Raw genomic sequence first — 20,097 nt, forward strand, 5'->3', positions numbered from 1 at the left:
TTCTATATATGCTTTTTTCATTTTTATTGCCCAGATGTAGTACTTTGCATTTCTCCCTGTTAAAAACCATTCTGTTAGTTGCTGCCCACTTCTCCAGTTTATTTAAATCTTTTTGAATCCTCTCTCTCTCTTCTCTAGTATTAGCTATCCCTCCTAGCTTTGTGTCATCAGCAAATTTAATCAGTTTACCCTCAATTCCTTCATCGATGTTTCCAATTCTTTTCCTGTAGTTTCCTTGACACCAGACACCCAATAGGCGTGTCTCATGGGATTTTCTACACATATAGACACACTGCACTGAGGAAATCCTCGTCTTTTGCTGCTGTATCCAGCTGCAAGATGGATCTTAGCGTGGAGAGCTTCCTTCTTCATCTTGATTTGTCATTGAAATTGGCTCTTGCCATTGCTTTTGCTTGTAAAAGAGAAAGAAGAAGAGAAAGACGGAGAAGATGTCGTCATCGCTATTGGCAAGACCCCATCTTTGAAGTCCAAGAGGGCCGTGGAGCCTACCACTCTTTGTACACTGAGCTGCGTGAAAACACAGAAGTTTTTCGAGTACACAAGAATGTTGGAACAGAGCTTCAATGACTTGCTGCATCGTGTCTGAGGATCCATCACTGGGCAGGACACACAGCTACGTCGAGCAATTCCTGACCCTGAGGTACGTAATTTTGAAAAACAAACACATGCCGTTGTTATTATTATTGTTCTGAAAGCCATGTACTTAATTTTTTTTTTTTTCTATTTTCTGTTCGGCAGATTCCTGGCTGCCGGAGAGACCTTATCATCTCTACATTTTCAATTCTGGATTGGAGTGTCCACGCTTTCTGGAATTGTTGAAGACACCTGCCGTGCTTTGTGACATTCTGCATGAAGAATTCCTCCCCCAACCCACAACTGAACTCTGGCTGGAAAATGCTGCAAAATTCCAGGAAATTTGTAATTTTCCAAACTGCTTGGGGGCTGTGGACGGCAAACACATTCGGATTATGAAACCGGCTGGAAGCGGATCCGAGTATTTCAATTACAAAAAATACTTTTCCATTGTTCTCATGGCGATTGCAGATGCTGACTGTCGATTTGTCGCTGTGGACGTTGGCTCGTTTGGACGAGGAAATGACTCACAGACTTTCAAAAGCTCTGACATGGGCCAATGTTTGTATAGTAATGATTTCAATTTTCCACAGCCACGACCTCTTCCGAACACTGAAGGCCGCCAATGCCATTTGTTGTGGTTGAGGATGAGGTGTTACAAATGTGTGCCAACCTGATAAAACCGTACTCAAGTAGGGACTTGAATCACACCAAAAGGATTTACACCTACCGACTGACAAGGGCACGAAGAACTGTGGAGTGTGCCTTTGGATTGCTGGTCTCTAAAAGGTGCATTTTGGGAACAGCCATCAATCTAAAAATTGAGACAATTCTTGAGGTTGTAAAAGCGTGTGGTGTTCTGCACAATTACATCCTTGCAAAAGAGCGATAACAATTAGAACTTGACAAACGTGTTCATACCACATTGCAGGATTACCAAGATCAGCCTCTGAGGACTACAGTGGAAGTTGCACAAATGAGAGATAAATGTGCTGCCTACTTTGTTTCTGATATTGGACATGTGGCATGGCAAGACAAAATGGTTTAAGCCGCTAAGTAAAATGTACCTGTAATGTTTGCTGACGTTAATACTAACAACTTGACTGTAACTTTAATAATAAACACCTTTACTGTAACACCTGTTAATTCTTCACTCAACAATACACACATGTTTAAAGAAAACACAGGGTAGCAGATATTGTGAGCTAAAATATTTTTTATTAACAAACATAACACCAAGAGGAAATTTGACAAATAACAAAAAAAAAAAAAAAAAAAAAAAAAAGCTTTACTTTTGGGATCTGTGGGAGGGAGTTACATTGTAGACCTGGGGGGTGTCGGGCTGTGAAGGTAGACTAGGAGTGGTTGGGGAAATTGTTACAGGGGAAGTGGCAGTCAATTGGAGGATTGGGTCAGAAACATTGGCAGAGGACACATTAGGAGGTGGATACAAGTTGGAAGGGATTGACACATTGGATGGGATAGAACCAAGGGAGGGTGGGGAGAGACTTGGAAACAGAGACACATTCAGAGGTGATTATGTTTCGTTGCTACTTTTCTTTTCCTGGCCTTCGTTGTGCTGGTCCCTCTGTTTTTTTCCTGTTCCTGGGGTGCTTAACTCTGCTGCTTGGTGGAAGTGGAGGGCTGGGCTACTGCACTCGGCTGCGTGGTGGAAGTGGAGGGCTGGGCTACTGCACTCGGCTGCGTGGTGGAAGTGGAAGGCTGGGCTGCTGCACTCGGCTGCGTGGTGGAAGTGGAAGTCTGGACTGCTGCACTTGGCTGCATGGTGTAGCTTGGATACTGTTGGAACAGTGCTAATGGCCAGCGGTGGTTGTGGTGGTGGATAGGTCACTTGGTGAGTAGATTGGTATCCAAGCCCTTGTGATGTTGGGAAAGGTGCTGGCGGATTCTGCCACTGATGCTGTGCTGAAGCTTGTTGGAGGTGTGGCTGAAAACAACTTTCTGGACATGTTCAGTCTGAAGTACGCATGCTTTTCGAATGCATGCGTACGCATTTCCTTGCTTTCCAATGCGTTCCTATAGACAGTAATGCGTTGTTTTGACCCACTTATCCGCATGCCTGCGCATATTTGACAGATTTTTTACACCGCAATGCAACATGTTGCGTTCACTGCGCACCGCCGCACACCGCGAAACAACACATCCGCATGCAAACGCATGTTCCTGCGTATTCCTGCGTACACCATAATAAAGATCAGTACACATGATGCATGCGGACCTGTGCAGATCATATGCTGCGCGCCAAAATGGAATTGTGAAACCAGCCTAAGTCACTGAATTCAGGTTTTTCTTTCAGTCTCATTACCACAGTGTATAACGTCAGTCCCTCACCAAGCAATCTGCCTGACATATACGTATGCATTTATCTTATAGTATTTTTTAATAAATGGTTATATTGGGTCTTTACTTACTTCATGAGGTTTTCCTGAATGTTATAGATCTTTAACCTCTTGGCTACATGCACTATACATGTATAGATCTGTGAGCAGCATAATGTAACAACAGAGATCCTGATTCCAGCGGTGTCACTATGCTGCTTGCTGTAGTTTTGATCAAATCACAATTTTATCAGTAGGAGATTATCATTAGAAGACTAGTAAACTTGCTGCCAGGTAGTCCTCCATAGTCATGAGCTCTGTATTATCCCACCCCACCACTGCTTGGCTGCTTTTTGCCTATTAACATTTGACACAGAAAGCTTCCAATCAGTGGTGTGGGAGGGGTTATATATAGCTGAACATTCAGAGAACTGCTAGATCCGCAGCAGATAAAATAGGTATTTTATCAAAACTGATACAAGAAGCCCAGTAATGTTAACTTCACACTTGTGTACTGGAGCTCTGCGGATGGCTGCGTATGTCTTCCTTAAAGCTCTGCCCACTTCCACACTTCTTCCGTTTAGGTCCATCTACTTCTGCATGCGTCCTGCGTACCCATCTTTAACATTGGGTACGTGAGACATGTGGATGTATGCGGATGCGTTGTTTTGACACGGCCACCGACCGTACGGGAAAGTAAAGATGTTAAAGATAGGTACGCAGGACACATGCAGAAGTAGGCGGACCTAAATGGAAGAAGTGCGGAAGTGGGTGGAGCTATAGGGAGGAAGTACGCAACTGTCCGCTGAGCCCCGGTATGCAAGTGTGAACTTAGCCTTAGTGACACACTGACGAATAAAACGGTAACAATGTTTGAACATTTGACTTTAATATCTCACCATCCACTGTTGCTTCAAGCATGAGACTGTCATCATTTTATAGACAATCTTGGCTATCTCTTACATAAATGTGACTTCCAACTATTTAGCATATGATTAGTTATGCAGATAATAATATTTATTTATATAGCACCAACATATTCCGCTGCGCTTTACAGTTTAACAGTTTCAAAACACAAGTCATTAGTAACAACGTTAACAATACAATAATTAAAGCAAAATTAGCCAACTCTGTTCGTGAGAGCTAACAATCTACAATGAGGTGGGGGAGATACAAAGTACAGGTGTGTATTTACAATGATGGTCCAGCCATCTTGAGGGAGTGAGGGGATAGATGGAGATGGTGAATGGGCTACACACACACACTTACACATAAAATGACTGATTAGTGACCGTAATAGGCCGCTCTCAACAAATGTGTTTTGAGGGAGCACCTAAAGCTATGCAATTTGTGTATAGTCCTACTTTCTTGGGGTAGAGCATGCCAGAGGATTGGCGCTGCGTGGGAGAAGTCTTGGAGTCGAGAGTGGGAGGTACAGATTAGTACAGAGCTTAGTCTAACGTCGTTTGCAGAGCGCAGAGGTCGGTTAGGCTGATAGACAGAAATGAGAGAGATGTAAAGGGGTGCCGCACTATGGAGACCTTTGTGGGTGAGAACAAGTACTTTGAATTGGATCCTATAATGAATGTGCAGCCAATGTAACGATTGGCGAAGAGCGGACGCGCCCAAGTACCAATTAGCCAGATGGATGACCCTGACTGCAGCCTTAACTATGGACTGGAGAGGGGAAAGTCAAGTAACGGGGTGGCCGATTAATAGAGCGTTGCAGTAGTCCAGGCGGGAGTGGATCAAGGCGACAGTGAGGGTTTTTGTTGTTTCCATGGTGAGAAAAGGGCGGATTCTAGAGATGTTCTTTAGGTGTAAGCGGCAAGAGATTGTATAAGGGATGTGAAGGAGAGATTGGTGTCAAACATAATACCCAGACAGATTCTTGTCATGTCACTTCATTGTTACTGTTTTGCTCCTGGTGATGGAAAAAGCTTCCTGTATACTACAAAATAAAACTTGTTCTCACATTCCCTAATAACTCAGTGTGTTATTAGTTTGATTTCAAAACAAAAAGTCACTGGTTCATATCGAGGAGCAGCCATGAAGAAGATTTCCCAAGAAAAGAGAAACGGCATCATCCAGTTCACCAGTAGCGGTCTCTTGGCCAAGAAAATAGGCAAACTGCATCATGTGAGTACCAGGACAGTTGGAAGAATACGAAATGAAGTCTGTCCATCCATTCAGAAGTCAAGAGGTGGACATCCTGGCAAAATATTGGAGTCGAAAAGTCGGCTCATCACAAGGTCTATCAGTTCTTGCACGACAAACATGGCAGTGGAGGTGGTTCTTATTCTTAATAGTGAGATCACAGATGTCCATGCAAGCACTGCTCGGCGCACCATACACAAGTCAGAAATGGTGGCTCAAAAAAGGTGAAGAAACCTCGACTTCAATATCATAAGAAGTGTTTGTTTTTAGAAGATTGGAAATCGGTGTTTTGGAGCGATCAGACAAGTCAGTGAACTAGGCTCTGAAGGGTGCAAAAGGGTTTGGAAGAAACAAGTGAAAAAGGGGCTAACATATCAAGAAACTGAAGGAACTGTCAAGTTCAGTGAAGGAAGTTGATGATATAGGGTTGTTTCACAGCCAAAGGCTTTGGATTCTTGGCCATGTTTGATGGTGGTCTCAATGCTGAGCTATATGTGAGTATCCTACAGGACGAGATACTTTTTACACTTTAGTACTATGGGTATGAGAAGGATGACATCATATTTCAGCAGGACAACGACTCGAAGCATACGTTGAGGTTGGCAAAGAAATGGGTCAAAGACCATGAAATAGAGGTGCTGGATTGGCCCCCACTGTCTCCAGAACTCAACACAATCGAACACTTGTGGGTAGAGTTCAAGAAAAAATGTATACAGTACATACTCAAGTGATTCGACTGATATGCACCAACTTTGGGAAGAAACCTGGGATCATATTTTGGTTGAGACATGCTTGAATCTAATTGAGATCATGTCCAGAAGGATTCAGGCAGTGTTGAAACCCAAAAGGTTGCCTTACAAAATATTGATAAAATGATAAAAATGTAAATTTAGATTACATATTTTTGATAAAAAATGACAAAGTACCTCATTTTTTTCCATGTGTAGCAAAAGTGGAATTCATAAATTGCAGACTACTGTTGCATATGAGTTTAGCCTATTCATAACTGCTTTCATAACGGCTTCAAATCATAGAATCATAGAATGTTAGAGTTGGAAAGTACTTCAAGGGTCATTGTGTCCAATCCCCTGCTCAATGCAGGATCCACTAAACCATCTCAGACAGACGACTGTCCAGCCTCTGTTTGTAGAACTCCATTGAAGGAGAACTCAACACCTCTTGTGGTAGCTTGTTCCACTCATTGATCACCCTCACTGTCATTTTTTATTCTAATATCTGATCTGTATCTTCCTCCTCTTCAGTTTCATTCCATTGCTTCTCTTGTTTCCGTGTGCAAATGAGAATAATGATGATTCCGTCTTCACTGTGGCATCCCTTCAGATATTTGTAGACAGCTATTAAGTGTCCTTTTAGCCTTCTTTTTTGCAAGTTAAACATTTCCAGATCCTTTAACTGTTCCCCGTAGGACATACTTTGCAGTCCGCCTACCATCCTACTAGCTCTTCTCTGAATTTGCTCCAGTTTTTCAATGTCTTTTTTTAAAATGTGTTGCCCAGAACTGGTCACAGTATTCCAGATGAGGCATGACCAAGGAGGAGTAGGGGGGGGGATAATTACTTCACCTGATCTAGACTCTGCTTCTCTTAATACATCCTAGAACTGTGCTTGCCTTTTTTTGCTGCTGCATCACACTGTTGACTCATGTGCAGTCTGTGATCTATTAGTATACCCAAGTCTTTTTCACATGTCCTGTTGCTTAGTACTATTCCTCCCATTTTATAGATGTAATTTTTGTTTTTCTTGCCCAGATGTAGAATCTTGCATTTCCCCCTGTTAAATGCCATTCTATTAGTCGCTGCCCATTGTTCAAGCTTATTTAGATCCTTACCTCATCCTTTCTCTGTCTTCTCTAGTGTTAGCTATCCCTTTTAGATTTTCATTGTCTGCAAATTTGATTATTAGTTTACCTTCAGTTCCCTTTACCTTAAGTTCCCTTATCTATATCATTTATAAAAATATTAAACAACACTGGGGTCAGGACAGGGCCTTGTGGTACCCCACCTGAACATTTTTTCCAATAGGATGTGCAACCATTTATTACCACTCTTTTAAGTATGATCACTGAGCCAGTTATGAATTCATCTAACTGTAGCCTTCTCAATCACATACTTGGTTATTTTTTCAATAAGGATAGTATGAGATACTTTATCAAATACTTTGCTGAAGATGAGATATACTATATCTACCGCATTTCCCTGATCCACCCAATCGGTGATTCCATCATAGAAGGAAATATTCTGGCATGACTTGTTTGCTACAACCCATGCTGGCTCTGGTTAGTTACTGTATTCTTACATACTTGTGTACTTACATACATGCTGTTTAATAATTTGTTCAAATATCTTTCCTGATATAGAAGTAAAGTTCATTGGCCTGCAATTTCCTTGCTCTGTCTTCTTTCCTTTTTGAAGGTAGGGACAACATTTGCCCTTGGCCAGTCTTCTGGGACTTTTCCTGTTTTCAAGGATTTTTTTAAAGATTCTGGCTAGTGGTTCTGCAGTTTCCTTTGCTAGCTCTTTCAGTACCCTAGGATGTAATTCATCTGGACCAGGAGATTTAAATTAGCTAACCGTTCCCTCACCATCTCTCTGTTTTTGGATAGAGTGGATTCTTTTATTCCTTCAGTGTCACCGTGAAGATCAGTTGATGTTACAATTGCTTTCTTAGAGAACACAGATGCAAAATAGGAATTTAAAAGTTCGATCTTCTCAACATCATTTTTGACCACTTCACCCTTTTCATCCTGTAAAATTCCTATAGTAGCTTTGACTTTTCTTTTGCTTTTGACATACCCCAAAATCCTTTTGCTGCTTTTGGTCTCCCTTGCAAGCCTTAACTCATTACTGGCTTTAGCTCTTCTAACTCTTGCCCTGCATTCACTGCAAACACCATTATATTTTTCTTTAGATATGTCCCCCTCTTTCCATTTGATATACATTTCTTTTGTCCTTGTTAACAAGAGATTAAGTTCTGTATTCATCCGCTCTGGTCTCTTTAAATGCTTCCATTTAATTTAAACTTACATCGTATGGTTCACGTGGAGCTGCCAGGTTATCATGGCTGCTGAGGCCTGATGAAAGCCCCGGCTGCCATCTCCATCCTCATGTGAAGCTCTGCCAGTGTCTGGCCTTTATAAGAGAACTGCAATTACACTGCCTACTCTGATACAGCAGTGTAAAGTTCACACAATCAAATATAACAGGTTTATATTCCATACAGAAGACTAAAAAATAAAGTATAAATTAAAAAAAATATAAAAAATAAAATATGAAAAAAATAAACAGATGTGGTATTGTTGTGTTGGGAAAAGTCCACTCTATCAAAATGTAAGCATTTTTTAAACCATGTGTCAGACTGAAAAAATAATGAAATGCCAGAATTGCTATATTTAGGTAGCCGCAATTACTTACAAATAGACAGTAAAATGTAATCAAAATGTCATATGTACCCTAAAATGGTATCCGTGAAAACTACAGCTCAGAGTGTAAAGAAAAATTACTCCTCATCTGCCCCATGGACAGGAAAATGAAAGCGTAAATGAAAAGGAATCTGTCATGTTAAAAAGGGCATCTGATCTGCTGGCAGAAAGTTATACAGCAGGATGAGCCAATCAGATCAATAACCAGTTTTGTTTCTAAAGTCTCAGTAAAGCCATCATCTTTTTCCTTGATATTTCTGGTGCTTCTATGTATACTAGATGTAGCAGTGACATCACGATGGGTGCAGCTCTGTCGCTCTGGGGGTGGCGGCCCACCCACCTACGTGCAGTCACAGCCGGCAGGAAAGATGGTGGTTTGCGGCCTGTGCTGGAGATGGGGTGCTGCACCACCAGAGGACACCCGCACCGCTTCTCCAGCACAGGACGCAAACCCCCATCTTTCCTGCCGGCTGTGACCGCACGGAGGTGGGTGGGCAGGCAGCGGTGGGATCCGGCGCGTGTAGTCAGGCGGCGGGTCCTAGCGGCGTTCCGATGGCGGGTCCTGGCGGGGGTTCGGCGGCGGGTCCAGTGGCGGCAGCGGGGGAGGGTCCGGCGTGGGTGTCCCAGCGGTGACCTGCTGGTGGTACTGCGCAAGGGCCTGGTACCACCAGCGTGTGCCATATTGGAATACCCATCACTTGGGTATTCCAATATGGTGGTCGGCGTACTTCCAGTGCGGTGCGGTGGATTGTGGGATTCAAGGCCGTCTGGATGGAAGTGGATGACGGACCATTTTAGGTAAGTATCTATGTATATGAGTCCAGTGGGCGGTCCTACTCAGTGATGGACAGTCTTCTCGGTGACTGTGCATGCAGAGATGGCAGTCATACAAGCCCCACAGGTTTCACTGCATGCGATACAAGTTATTCTGAATCTTTTCTAAGAAAACTATGTATCATTCTGCTCAGCTTGTCCCCTATTATCATGCTGTCCACAGTTCGAGCGTGACACAGTCCCTATAAAGGTCTCAGAAAATGGGGACACAAAGAACATTTTTATTACAAGGTTCAAGACTTTTTTAACCAATAAAAAACCTAAATGTTTGTTATCGCCAAAATTGTACTTACCTGAAGAATCATAATGCCATGTTAATTTTAGCGCACAATGTACCCGTAAAAAGAAAATCCAGAGAACAATGATGGAATTGCATTTTTTTCAGCATTTCACCACACAGTTTTTTTTCTCATTTTTCACTACATTATATGGTAAAATTAATGTTGTCAATCAAAACTGCAACTCACAAAAAAAAAAAATTTAGATGTAAAAATATAAAAGTTATAGTTCTTGGAGCAAGGGGAGAAAAAAATAAAAGCTAAACATTAAAACAAATGCTCAGGTCCTTTAAGAGTTAAAGTGAAACCTGCCGGATTCTTGATTGAATCCATTACAGTGGATTGTCACAGACAGAGTGTAGTTGGGTGTGGACAGGCCTCGGCTTATCTCCATTCATGAAGGTAACCTTTAGTGATATCTCAAGTGCCTTCCCCTGCAGCTATGAATTCGCTATGCTGGAGGGCTTCTGTCTGGTGCCCACACAACAATGGCGGGTTTCTTTTCCTTGGCTTTGGCTCACAGCAGTGTTTTTTTGTCTCTTCTCATCATCAGGTGGAGAGTCTGACTCTAACAGATGTGGAAGCATTTCTAGCCCAAGCCTTGTGCCTTCCAGGGACATCTGCATCACAGCTCTGTAGCCTGCAGGTATAGACACAACATAAACCCTAGATAGTATTTATTATAACCTCATGTTGAACTTTGCTGCGACACAGGGCGCTTTGTGGCATTTAGACATCTCCAGCCTTCACAATGATCATATTTTCTTCATAGACCAGTGCCATGATCTTCCATGTCTTTTCCATGTTAATTCAGGACTAGATATAAATACAGAACAGTGTCTACTCCCCTCCTGCGGCAGCGCTGTTCCAGTGAAGGCGTAGTGTCTCATACAGGTGCTGCACCCAACGAGCGGCCGCTCATCAGCTGTAGCCTCTAGTATTTAATGAGAGCGGACGTCCACCCAGCTGGACTATGTGGAGCTGAAGCCACAGATCGGCCGCTCATTGCCTGGAGTCTGTACGAGTCACAAGTCACATCGCTCTCCAGGAACAGTGGTGCAGACATCACTGGATCAATGCCATTAGAGAAGTGAGAATACACTGTTCCTACTTTAGTTGGAGTCCTGATTTGATTAAGCTGTAGTGCAAGCACCCTTTAAGGGAATTTCCATGATTTGGACAACCCCTTCTCAATCCCTAGGTTCCCCCAAGTAAACTAATAACAGCTGTACTCCCCTCTGATGTCAACACTGTCTCTTCCGGGCCTTCTGAGGCATTGTGTCTTGTGAACCCTGTGGCCAATCAGTTTTCGACACAACAATGCCCCAGGAGAGCCAGTGCTGTCACTGCTGGCATGGCGTCGACACCTGAGGTGAGTATAGCTGTCAATATTTTACAGTGGGATTCATGGGATTTGGGAAGGGGAAGTCCGAGTAGTGGACAACCTTTAAGTGTTTACACAACCCGACTTGTAGCACTAAACCACCTGATGGAAAACGTCTTTGCTGATTGCCAGTCAGTTAGTAGCCTGTTTAGACACAGACCACATTTATTACTCACAGAACGGTCAGAAATAAGTCGCACAGTGTGCATGGGCTGCCATTGTTTTATACGGACCAGTGTGTGTGCTGAGAAACTGATTTTTTAAGCAAACCAAAAGGTCATTAGTTCTGACCAGTTCACACCAGCGTTTCTATCTTTCCTCTTGTAATCAGCGACTTGTTTTTACATGGAACAATTTTGAAGAAACCTGAGTTCCTGAGAATGCTCATTCGGGATAATCATGCAGTGTAATGCAACTTTAATTGTATAAAGCCTAAAAGATATACAGAGGCGTGAACACTTTGTCATCTGACAGTCTGTGCAAATTGCCACTGATCTGGTGTAGATTGCTCTTCCAGATGTCCACTAACAGAAATCTCTAATCAGTGGCCTTGTGGCTTGTGGTGCTGTCCGTACTGTCAGTGAGTGTTTGCCAGACAGACATACATCACGAAAGCTAACCATATATCTGTGACATGTAAGAAGAACACTTTGGCCAAAATGGTGATGGAAAGTATTCGCACACTCAGTATGAAGCAGGCCAGTGACCTCATGTTTCCAGGTGTAGTGATAATGGACACTAGGGAGCTTCTAGGATACACTGTCTCTGGCTGACTTCCATGTGGCCTTCTGAAAATCATCCTTTGTCTGTGAATGTGGTAAGTGTTTGGTATGGTGGCAACCAACACCACTGTAGAAAAACTCTTATTGAAGTTTTGTAAATTCCAAATGATTCAATGAGGGCTTCTTTTGAGTGTAAGCAATATGTGTGAATATGAAAGGTGTTGGTAATGCAGCTTATTGTGACAATACAAGGGCATCAGATGTCTGGAGAGCTCATTGACTATACATGCCCTATTGTGCACACACCATATACATTTAGCTGAAAAGTCATTGAGATGTAAATGGTGAGTGCCCACACCTCTGTATACAGATAAGTGCCTGACACAAAAGACTGGCCCTACTGGCCCCTGAGCCAACCTCTTAAGCTCACTGACTTCAGTGCATTGTTCCTGGAGTTTGCACAGTGTCATACCTTCTTACCTTCTGGTAGTTTTGTGTCTTGTGGTTTGACAGGCTATATCTTTATGTGTCCATATCCACTGCCTGTTGACACCTACACTAATTGTTCCCATAAAACAACAAAAGTGTAATTTCCTCTACTCTCTAGTTGGTGTGCAGGTTAGATATGTGTGTGTATACATCTGTTTAATGATAGAACACATGTCTTTTGTATTATAATGTTATCCCATCCTATAAGAGGGAGATGTGAAGAGTAACCGTCGGTTTAATTTTTATTACATAAATCAATAGTACACCTGAAAATAAGTAATTATGTAATATGTCAGAGAATCCTTATTATCTCCTGGACTGTCAGTTCTTGGGTAAGATCTGAATTCAGTGAAGACAGACATTTCCATTACTGAGATAGGAGATGAAGTTAGTGCTTATAAACTTCCATCGAAAGAGGAGGAGGGAAGAGTTAAAGGCAGATGAAAATATTCTGCTGCAAAAGGGTATTCCCATCTTCAAGATCCTATTCCAATATATAGTAGGTGTAATAATAATAATATTAACAAACACCTCCAATTAGAAATTAAATCTAATGCTTCTGATTCACTATGTTGCTTACCTCATGTACTCAGGGCATTGCAGTAGTTTAGGTAGCCATTGTTTCATGATGTTATGTCCCCCTCCGGGAACAGCAGCGCCATCATCACTGGAACGACACTGCTTCAGGAGGTGAGTATACATAATTTTGTATTTTTTTGTGGCCACTGAATTGATTAAGCTTGGGTTGTCTATAGTGGATAACACCTTTACCCCTGAGCCTGTTTTCACCTTCATGACCTGAACAAATGTTACAATTCTGACCACTATCCCTTTATGAGATAACTCTGGAACGCTTCAACGGATCCCGGTGATTCTGAGATTGTTTTTTCGTGGCATATTATACTTCATGATAGTGGTAAAATTTGTTCAATATGACTTGCGTTTATTTGTGAAAAAATTAAAAAAAAATTGGTAAAAATTTTGAAAATTTTGCAATTTTCACCTTTTAATATTTATGCCCTTAAATCATAGTCATGTCACACAACATAGGCAATAAATAACATTTCCCACATGTCTAATTTACATCAGCACAATTTTTGAAAAATATATTTTTTTTGTTAGGACGTTTATAAGGGTTAAAAGTTGACCAGCCATCTCTCATTTTTCCAACAAAATTTACAAAACCATTTTTTTAGGGACCACATCACATTTGAAGTGACTTTGAGGGGCCTATATGACAAAAACTACCCAAAAGTGACACTGTTCTAAAAATTGCACCCCTCAAGGTGCTCAAAGCCACAGTCAAGAAGTTTATTAACTTTTCCTTCCACATTCCATTAATTGCTGTGAAGCACCTGAAAGGGTTAACATTTTAAATTTTTTCACAAAAATGTTACTTTAGATCAAAAAAATGTATTTTCATAAGGGTCAAAGGAGAAAATTTACCCCAGAATTTGATGTGCAATTTCTCCTGAGCATGCCGATACCCTATATGTGGGGGAAAACTACTGTTTGGGCGCATAGCAGGGCTTGGAAGGGAAGGAACACCATTTCACTTTTTTAATGTAAAATTTGCTGGCATAATTAGCAGACGCTATGTCATGATTGCAGAGCCCCTGATGTTCCTAAACAGTGGAAACCCCCCACAAGTGACACCATTTTGGAAACTAGACCAATCAGAGAACTAATCTATGTGTGGTGAGCACCCTGAATCACCTTTATTGTGAGAGCTATAACTTTTTGTTTTTGCGGGACAAGACAACGTTTTCAGAGATACCATATTTATTACATTCTTCTTTTTGATCGTGTGTTATTCCACATTTTGTTTGGCGGTATGATGACAAAGCATTGTTTTTTGTCTAGTTTTTTTTTGTTTGTTTTTTACAGTGTCCAGGAAAGGGGTTAACTAGTGGGATAGTTTCATAGGTTGTCGTTCTGGACTCGACGATACCAAAAATATGTACTTTTGTTTTTTTTGTCATAAAATCTTTATGGGTAATATATATATGCAATAGTGCAATAGTGATTTAATAAAGATGGCTTATGTATTTATTTAGGTACTTAAAGAGAATCTGTCAGCAGGTTATTGCTATGTATGTAATAATACAGCAGAAGGAGGTAGGAACAGAGACCCTGATCATAGAGATGTCACTTAGTTTACTGGTTACAGCAGTTATGATAGAATCATAGATTTTTCTGCTGCAGATCTAGGAGCTGTGTATATCCTCACCACACCACAGCTTTCTGTGTACATTATGTAGTGACAGAGAACTGCTAATCAGTTCTGGGGTGTGGTGGACTAGGATGCATGATTACAGTTGTCTTGTAGTGATAATCTCCTGCTGATAAAGCACTGATTGTGACAGGAAGTGACACATCACTGGATTCATGACTGGATTCAGTGTCTCTGCTCCTACTTTCTGGTGCTCTCAAATTACATAGCAAAAACCTGGCGACAGATTCCCTTTAAGATCATAACAGAAAAGATAGAGTATTTCATACATTCCCCATTTCTAGCAGTCAGTGGTCAGTGAAGAGTTTTAGTTCTTATGTGATGGACTCCAGACTTGAGTCTGACAGTTTGATGGACTATGTGTTTACTTAGCAGCTTAGTAGCATACATGTCAAATGAATATCTACATCCAATATTGACTTTTGTTTTCCTATTGTGAATACATTAATGGAAAAGTGACATACTCCACCCTCTGCCTATCCGCCATCATGTTTCCCTCTTTCTTGTGCATTGAAATTGCTCTTGAAATAAAGCAGCTGTGACAAGTTTCTGTTCTGGCAGATGATATCACAGTTTATTTGACGCTTTGATCTAATTTATTGCTGAAGGTATTAATAACGAATATTATTATTGTTCCCGGTTCATTAAAAAAATATATTTCCACTATATTTACATATATGACCTAAAAAGGAAAGCTATCATCAAATAATGACCTATGGCTTAAAGGGAACTTGTCATAATGATTTTATGCCGCAAACTAATGCCACGTTGATTTTATTCTAAATAAATTCTTACTTGTTGAAAAGCAAGCTAATATGCAGTGGGGTGGATCAATGTTCTCCTGCCTCTCCCCCCCTGTCTCTGACACGTTACTGTTATTTCAGTGACTCACTTTCCCTGCAGAGATTTCTCCTCAGCGCCATCAGTGCCTGGGGCAGGACGGGCAGCAAGGCCCTCCCGCCAAGACCTAATGCATTGATCTGTGCATGCGCTGCCCCAAGCACAGACCGTTCGGGCGAGAGACCTTACACTGGCTACTGGGGCTTTTATAGACTCTCAATTCCTGTACTTCCAAGAAGAGTTTTCAGCAAGGCTCCTTGTTATCCAGAGGTAGGTCACAATGACAGGTGCCATCTCTATACACAGCTGATAACACAGAGGATCCACCATTCACAACAGGCGATGTCACACCTCACCCTCACCTCCTTCCCTTTGCACACTCTTATTAGACCTTTCAATATAAAAGATGGGATAGGGGTCTGCGGATGATGTACCTGTGGATTTCCTCAAACAATGTTAGAACCTTTAAAAGTCTCGGTGACCAGTGTGAAAATTGCAAGAGTTTCGCTGTTTATTTTGAATAAAGATTGTGCTGATATGGGAAAAAAACATTGCTAAATTAGAAAAAAAATCACCCCAAAACTTAAGTTAGAAGAACAGGTATTATCCTGATTAATAGCTTCCCTTTAAAGGGGTTGTCAGGCCTTAGGGTACAAGTCTGCTGTCACTCTATGTACTGCATGCTGTGAGGTTTTGCGTTGGGCGCATGACCAGAAGTTCAGGCTAGTGTCAGGTCATGGATGGATGAAGGAAAGGTAGGGGAAGAATTCTCAGGTGACTAAGTGGTTTTTAGCGCTTCAGGACTTTAGTTTTCATGTGGAGCAAAGGCCCAGGAAGCTACACAGTAATGCAGATGCTCTAGACTTCCCTCTTTGGTGACTGAATGGGCCACCAAACGGGGGGAGGGGGGATTGTGACAAAGGAACTGGCAAACTACTACATGTGCATCTCACAAAATTAGAATATTGCCAAAGAGTTAATTTATTTCACTTCTTCAATATGAAAAGTGAATCTCATATTATATAGAGTCATTATAAACATTGTGATCTATTTCATGTGTTTATTTCTGTTAATGTTGATGATTATGGCTTACAGACAACCTCAGTAAATTCGAATAATTAACCAAAAACACATGCAAAGGCTTCGTAAGTGTTTATAAAGGTCCCTGAGTCTGTTTCAGTAGGCTCCACAATCATGGGGAAGACTGCTGACTTGACAGATGTCCAGAAGGCAGTCATTGACACACTCCACAAGGAGGGTAAGCCACAAAAGCTCATTGCTAAAGAAGATGGCTGTTCACAGAGGGCTGTATCCAAGCATATTAATGGAAAGTTGAGTGGAAGTAAAAAGTGTGGTAGAAAAGGTGCACAAGCAACCGGGATAACCGCAGCCTTGAAAGGATTGTTAAGAAAAGGCCATTCAAAAATTTTGGGGAGGTTTAAGAGGAGTGGACTTCTGCTGGAGTAATTGCTTCAAGAGCCACCACACACAGACATATCCAGGACATGGGCTTCAAGTGTCACATTCCTTGTGTCAAGCCACTCATTATCAATAGACAACACCAGAAGCGTCTTACCTGGGCCAAGGAGAAAAAGAACTGGACTGTTGCTCAGTGGTCCAAGGTGTTGTTTTCAGATGAAAATAAATTTTCCATTTCATTTTGAAATGAAGGCCCCTGAGTCTGGAGGAAGAGTGGAGAGGCCACAATCCAAGCTTTGAGGTCTAGTGTGAAGTTTCCACAATCAGTGATGGTTTGGGGAGCCATGTCATCTGGTGTAGGTCCACTGTCTTTTAACAAGACCAAAGTCAGCTCAACCGTCTACCAGGAAATTTTAGAGCACTTCATGCTTCCCTCTGCCGACAAGCTTTTTGGAGATGGAAATTTCATTCTCCAGCAGGACTTGGCACCTGTTGACACTGCCAAAAGCACCAATACCTGGTTTAAAAACAACAGTATCACTCTGCTTGATTGGCCAGCAAACTCGCCTGACCTTAACATCATAGAGAATCTATGGGGTATTGTCAAGAGGAAGATGAGACACCAGACCCAACAATGCAGATGAGCTGAAGGCTGCTATCAAAGCAACCTGGGCTTCCATAACATCTCAGCAGTGTCACAGGCTGATCGCCTTCATGCCACGCTGCATTGATGCAGTAATTGATGGAAAAGTAGCCCAGACCAAGTTTTGAGTGCATTTACTGAACATACATTTCAGTAGGCCAACATTTCGGATTTTAAAATAATTTTCAAGCTGGTGTTATAGAGTATTCTAATTTACTGAGATAATGACTTTTGGGTTTTCTTTGGCTGTAAGCCATAATAATCAACATTAACAGAAATAAACACATGAAATAGATAACTCTGTTTGTAATGACTCTATATAATATGAGTTTCACTTTTTGTGTTGAAGAACTGAAATAAATTAACTTTTTGATGATAAATTTAGTGAGAAGCACCTGTACATACACTTGCGACATTCCGACTAGACGTGTCCAGCCTTGCTTAATACTTTTGCATTGAGAGAGGCCATGCACGTCTAGTGGAAATGTGACTGGAAGTATGCAAATCACATACGTGCGGTCACATGCAGGACGTTCATGGCGTCTGCAGACTTGTACCCTAAGGCCGGACAACCCCTTTAAACCCTTGGGTAATGTTAACTGATTATCAATTATGTAAAAAATATAGTATAAAAAACCATTAACTTTGGTAATTTCTGTATATTAATTACTTTGCCCAGGGCAACAATTATTTCTATTTTAACCTGCAGTGTCTATGCTGCCCTCAGCTTGGGTGTGTGCTTGACTGCTCAGTATTCATACCTTTGTGCTGTAAACGAGGAGTCCAGTGTGTTTGTGAAATGCAGACTCCTCACACATCGCACACTCCACTCCCACTGCCGATTGCCAACTTTTTCCATATTACAGTGCATAGGCAGAAAGCTGTCAATCAGAAAGAATCTCCATCTTCAGGGGAGTCTGTGTTTCAGTATTACACTGGAGTCATTTGCTGCGCAGGCAGTATGCTACAAGCGCTGAACCGTGAGTTTTACAAAACTGCTGAAATCAGCCTGTCTTACACTATTTTATGGTCTGGACTGGTTTGGTTAAGGTGTGTATAAGGATGGCCTACCTTTGACTATAATTGATCCTGTGCTTAACAGTCTATGGTAAACTGATAAACGTTTAGGCCATGCTCATATGTACATGTGAGTTCTCAGGCCAGTCAAGTCCACAAGTGTATACATGACTATCTGTCACAATTGAAACTGTATGGATGAGTTTCGCATGTGCCTCGATTTTCCGTTCACGTGAATCGACCCATGAAATCACAGTGCTCCGTCTGCACACAGAATCGGGCTCTGTTCAGATGTGAGTCATTTCTGTCTCTGTGCAGGCTGACAGTGGCCTGTGATTTCCCAGGACTGCTCAGTTCAATAAATGTGATCTCAGCATCACTGGAATATCAGACTGTAGAGCCGACACTGAGCGTCTGAAGCCACATGATGCCAATGAGTCAGGGGTCAGACTCCTAATGATATCATCCATCTACAGCAACTTGGTGACAGGTATGACAGGTAGCAGGAGATATTCTGTCTATTGCACAGGGCAAAACGTTAGAGATGAGTGACAGCAACCAAAAAAGTAATGACGCTTCCGCATTTTACAGAAAATAAGATGCCCTGGAGATAATGTACATCCATGTCCTGACAGAGGAAAACAGGAAAAAGCTTGCGGTGGCCTTCAGCCTCTCAGATTCACTCATACTTTCGCAATTCTAAAGTCATAAAAAGTGGTAGTAAAGTTATAGTCAAGAAAATGCAATATTACAAAGATACCACATTCGTAGACTCTTGAGGCAGTGGTAATTGAGGGAAAGCTTGTTGTTACACATCTTGAAGAAGTTGTTGCCTTTGCAGCCACTTGCTGCTCTCTGGGGGTGGACTACTTGGACCCAAACTGCTGGGAACTAAAGCAACCCTGATATCAAAACTTTTTAAAGTGCATGACTTGGCTTTTTCCATAGACAACATACGCACCTCCACTCCATTCAGGAAGGGATCGTAGATCCACATGTGTAGTATTCTAAAGACTCAATCTTTGGATCACTGTGTGGGGGGTCCATGTGATCGGATCGGACCTCCAGGGATCAGCAAGTTATCCCCCTATACCGTGTATTGGGTATAACTTTTTTTCCAGGGAGAGTGGGTGAAATAACCCTTTAATAAAAACTTGTGTTATATGTGTGATACACTAGCAAAAGGAAAACAAATTAACAAAGTGCCAAGATGGCTGCAGTATTGATTGACCGCCTCTGTATGACATTCACTGTTGCCATTAAAGGGATATTACAGTTATAGCAAATTATCCCCTAGTGGTTAAGTGAAAACTTAGCTCAGTGGTAGTCCATCGGCTGGAAACTCCATAATAGCTAGAACATGGATCCTGTTTCCTCATGTCGAGTGGCAGGGCATTAGCATTCCTCGCACTCAGCCGATCGGTGTGGGTCCTCCACCTGTTTTATAGTTATCACCCATCCAGGTAAAAGATTATAATTGGCTATAAATCGGAACAAAGTTTTAAATTGTTGATTTTAAGATCATTGGAATTTTGTACAACTTTATGAATGGATCACAGCACTACTATACAAGCTTTACAATACTATCTAATGATCAGATTCCATAACTTCTGGGAGAAACCTTATTCAGATGTCTAAGTATAGTGATCCATACACCAACCATGTTACATGGACATCTGAATGAGGCTCTATACAGATGCTTTTTACAG

At 41.7% G+C, this 20,097-nt stretch overlaps 1 protein-coding gene across 4 annotated transcripts in view; it reads left to right on the plus strand.

Annotated features, from left to right (window-relative positions):
* Nucleotides 1-20,097, plus strand: part of FAM120B (family with sequence similarity 120 member B) — a 240,479-nt gene that overhangs the window by 75,078 nt on the left and 145,304 nt on the right. For 3 of the 4 annotated variants that reach the window (XM_073545102.1, XM_073545101.1, XM_073545103.1), the window contains exon 6: nt 10,195-10,287. The exons of the other annotated variant lie outside the window; for it this stretch is intronic. In XM_073545102.1, the coding sequence (XP_073401203.1) occupies nt 10,195-10,287 (93 nt within the window). The remainder of the gene's footprint in view (nt 1-10,194; nt 10,288-20,097) is intronic. 4 annotated transcript variants of the gene reach the window in all.

This window comes from Dendrobates tinctorius, unplaced genomic scaffold (assembly GCF_039654945.1).
Source record: "Dendrobates tinctorius isolate UK_male_01 unplaced genomic scaffold, ASM3965494v1 ptg000140l, whole genome shotgun sequence".
Lineage (NCBI taxonomy): Eukaryota > Metazoa > Chordata > Amphibia > Anura > Dendrobatidae > Dendrobates > Dendrobates tinctorius.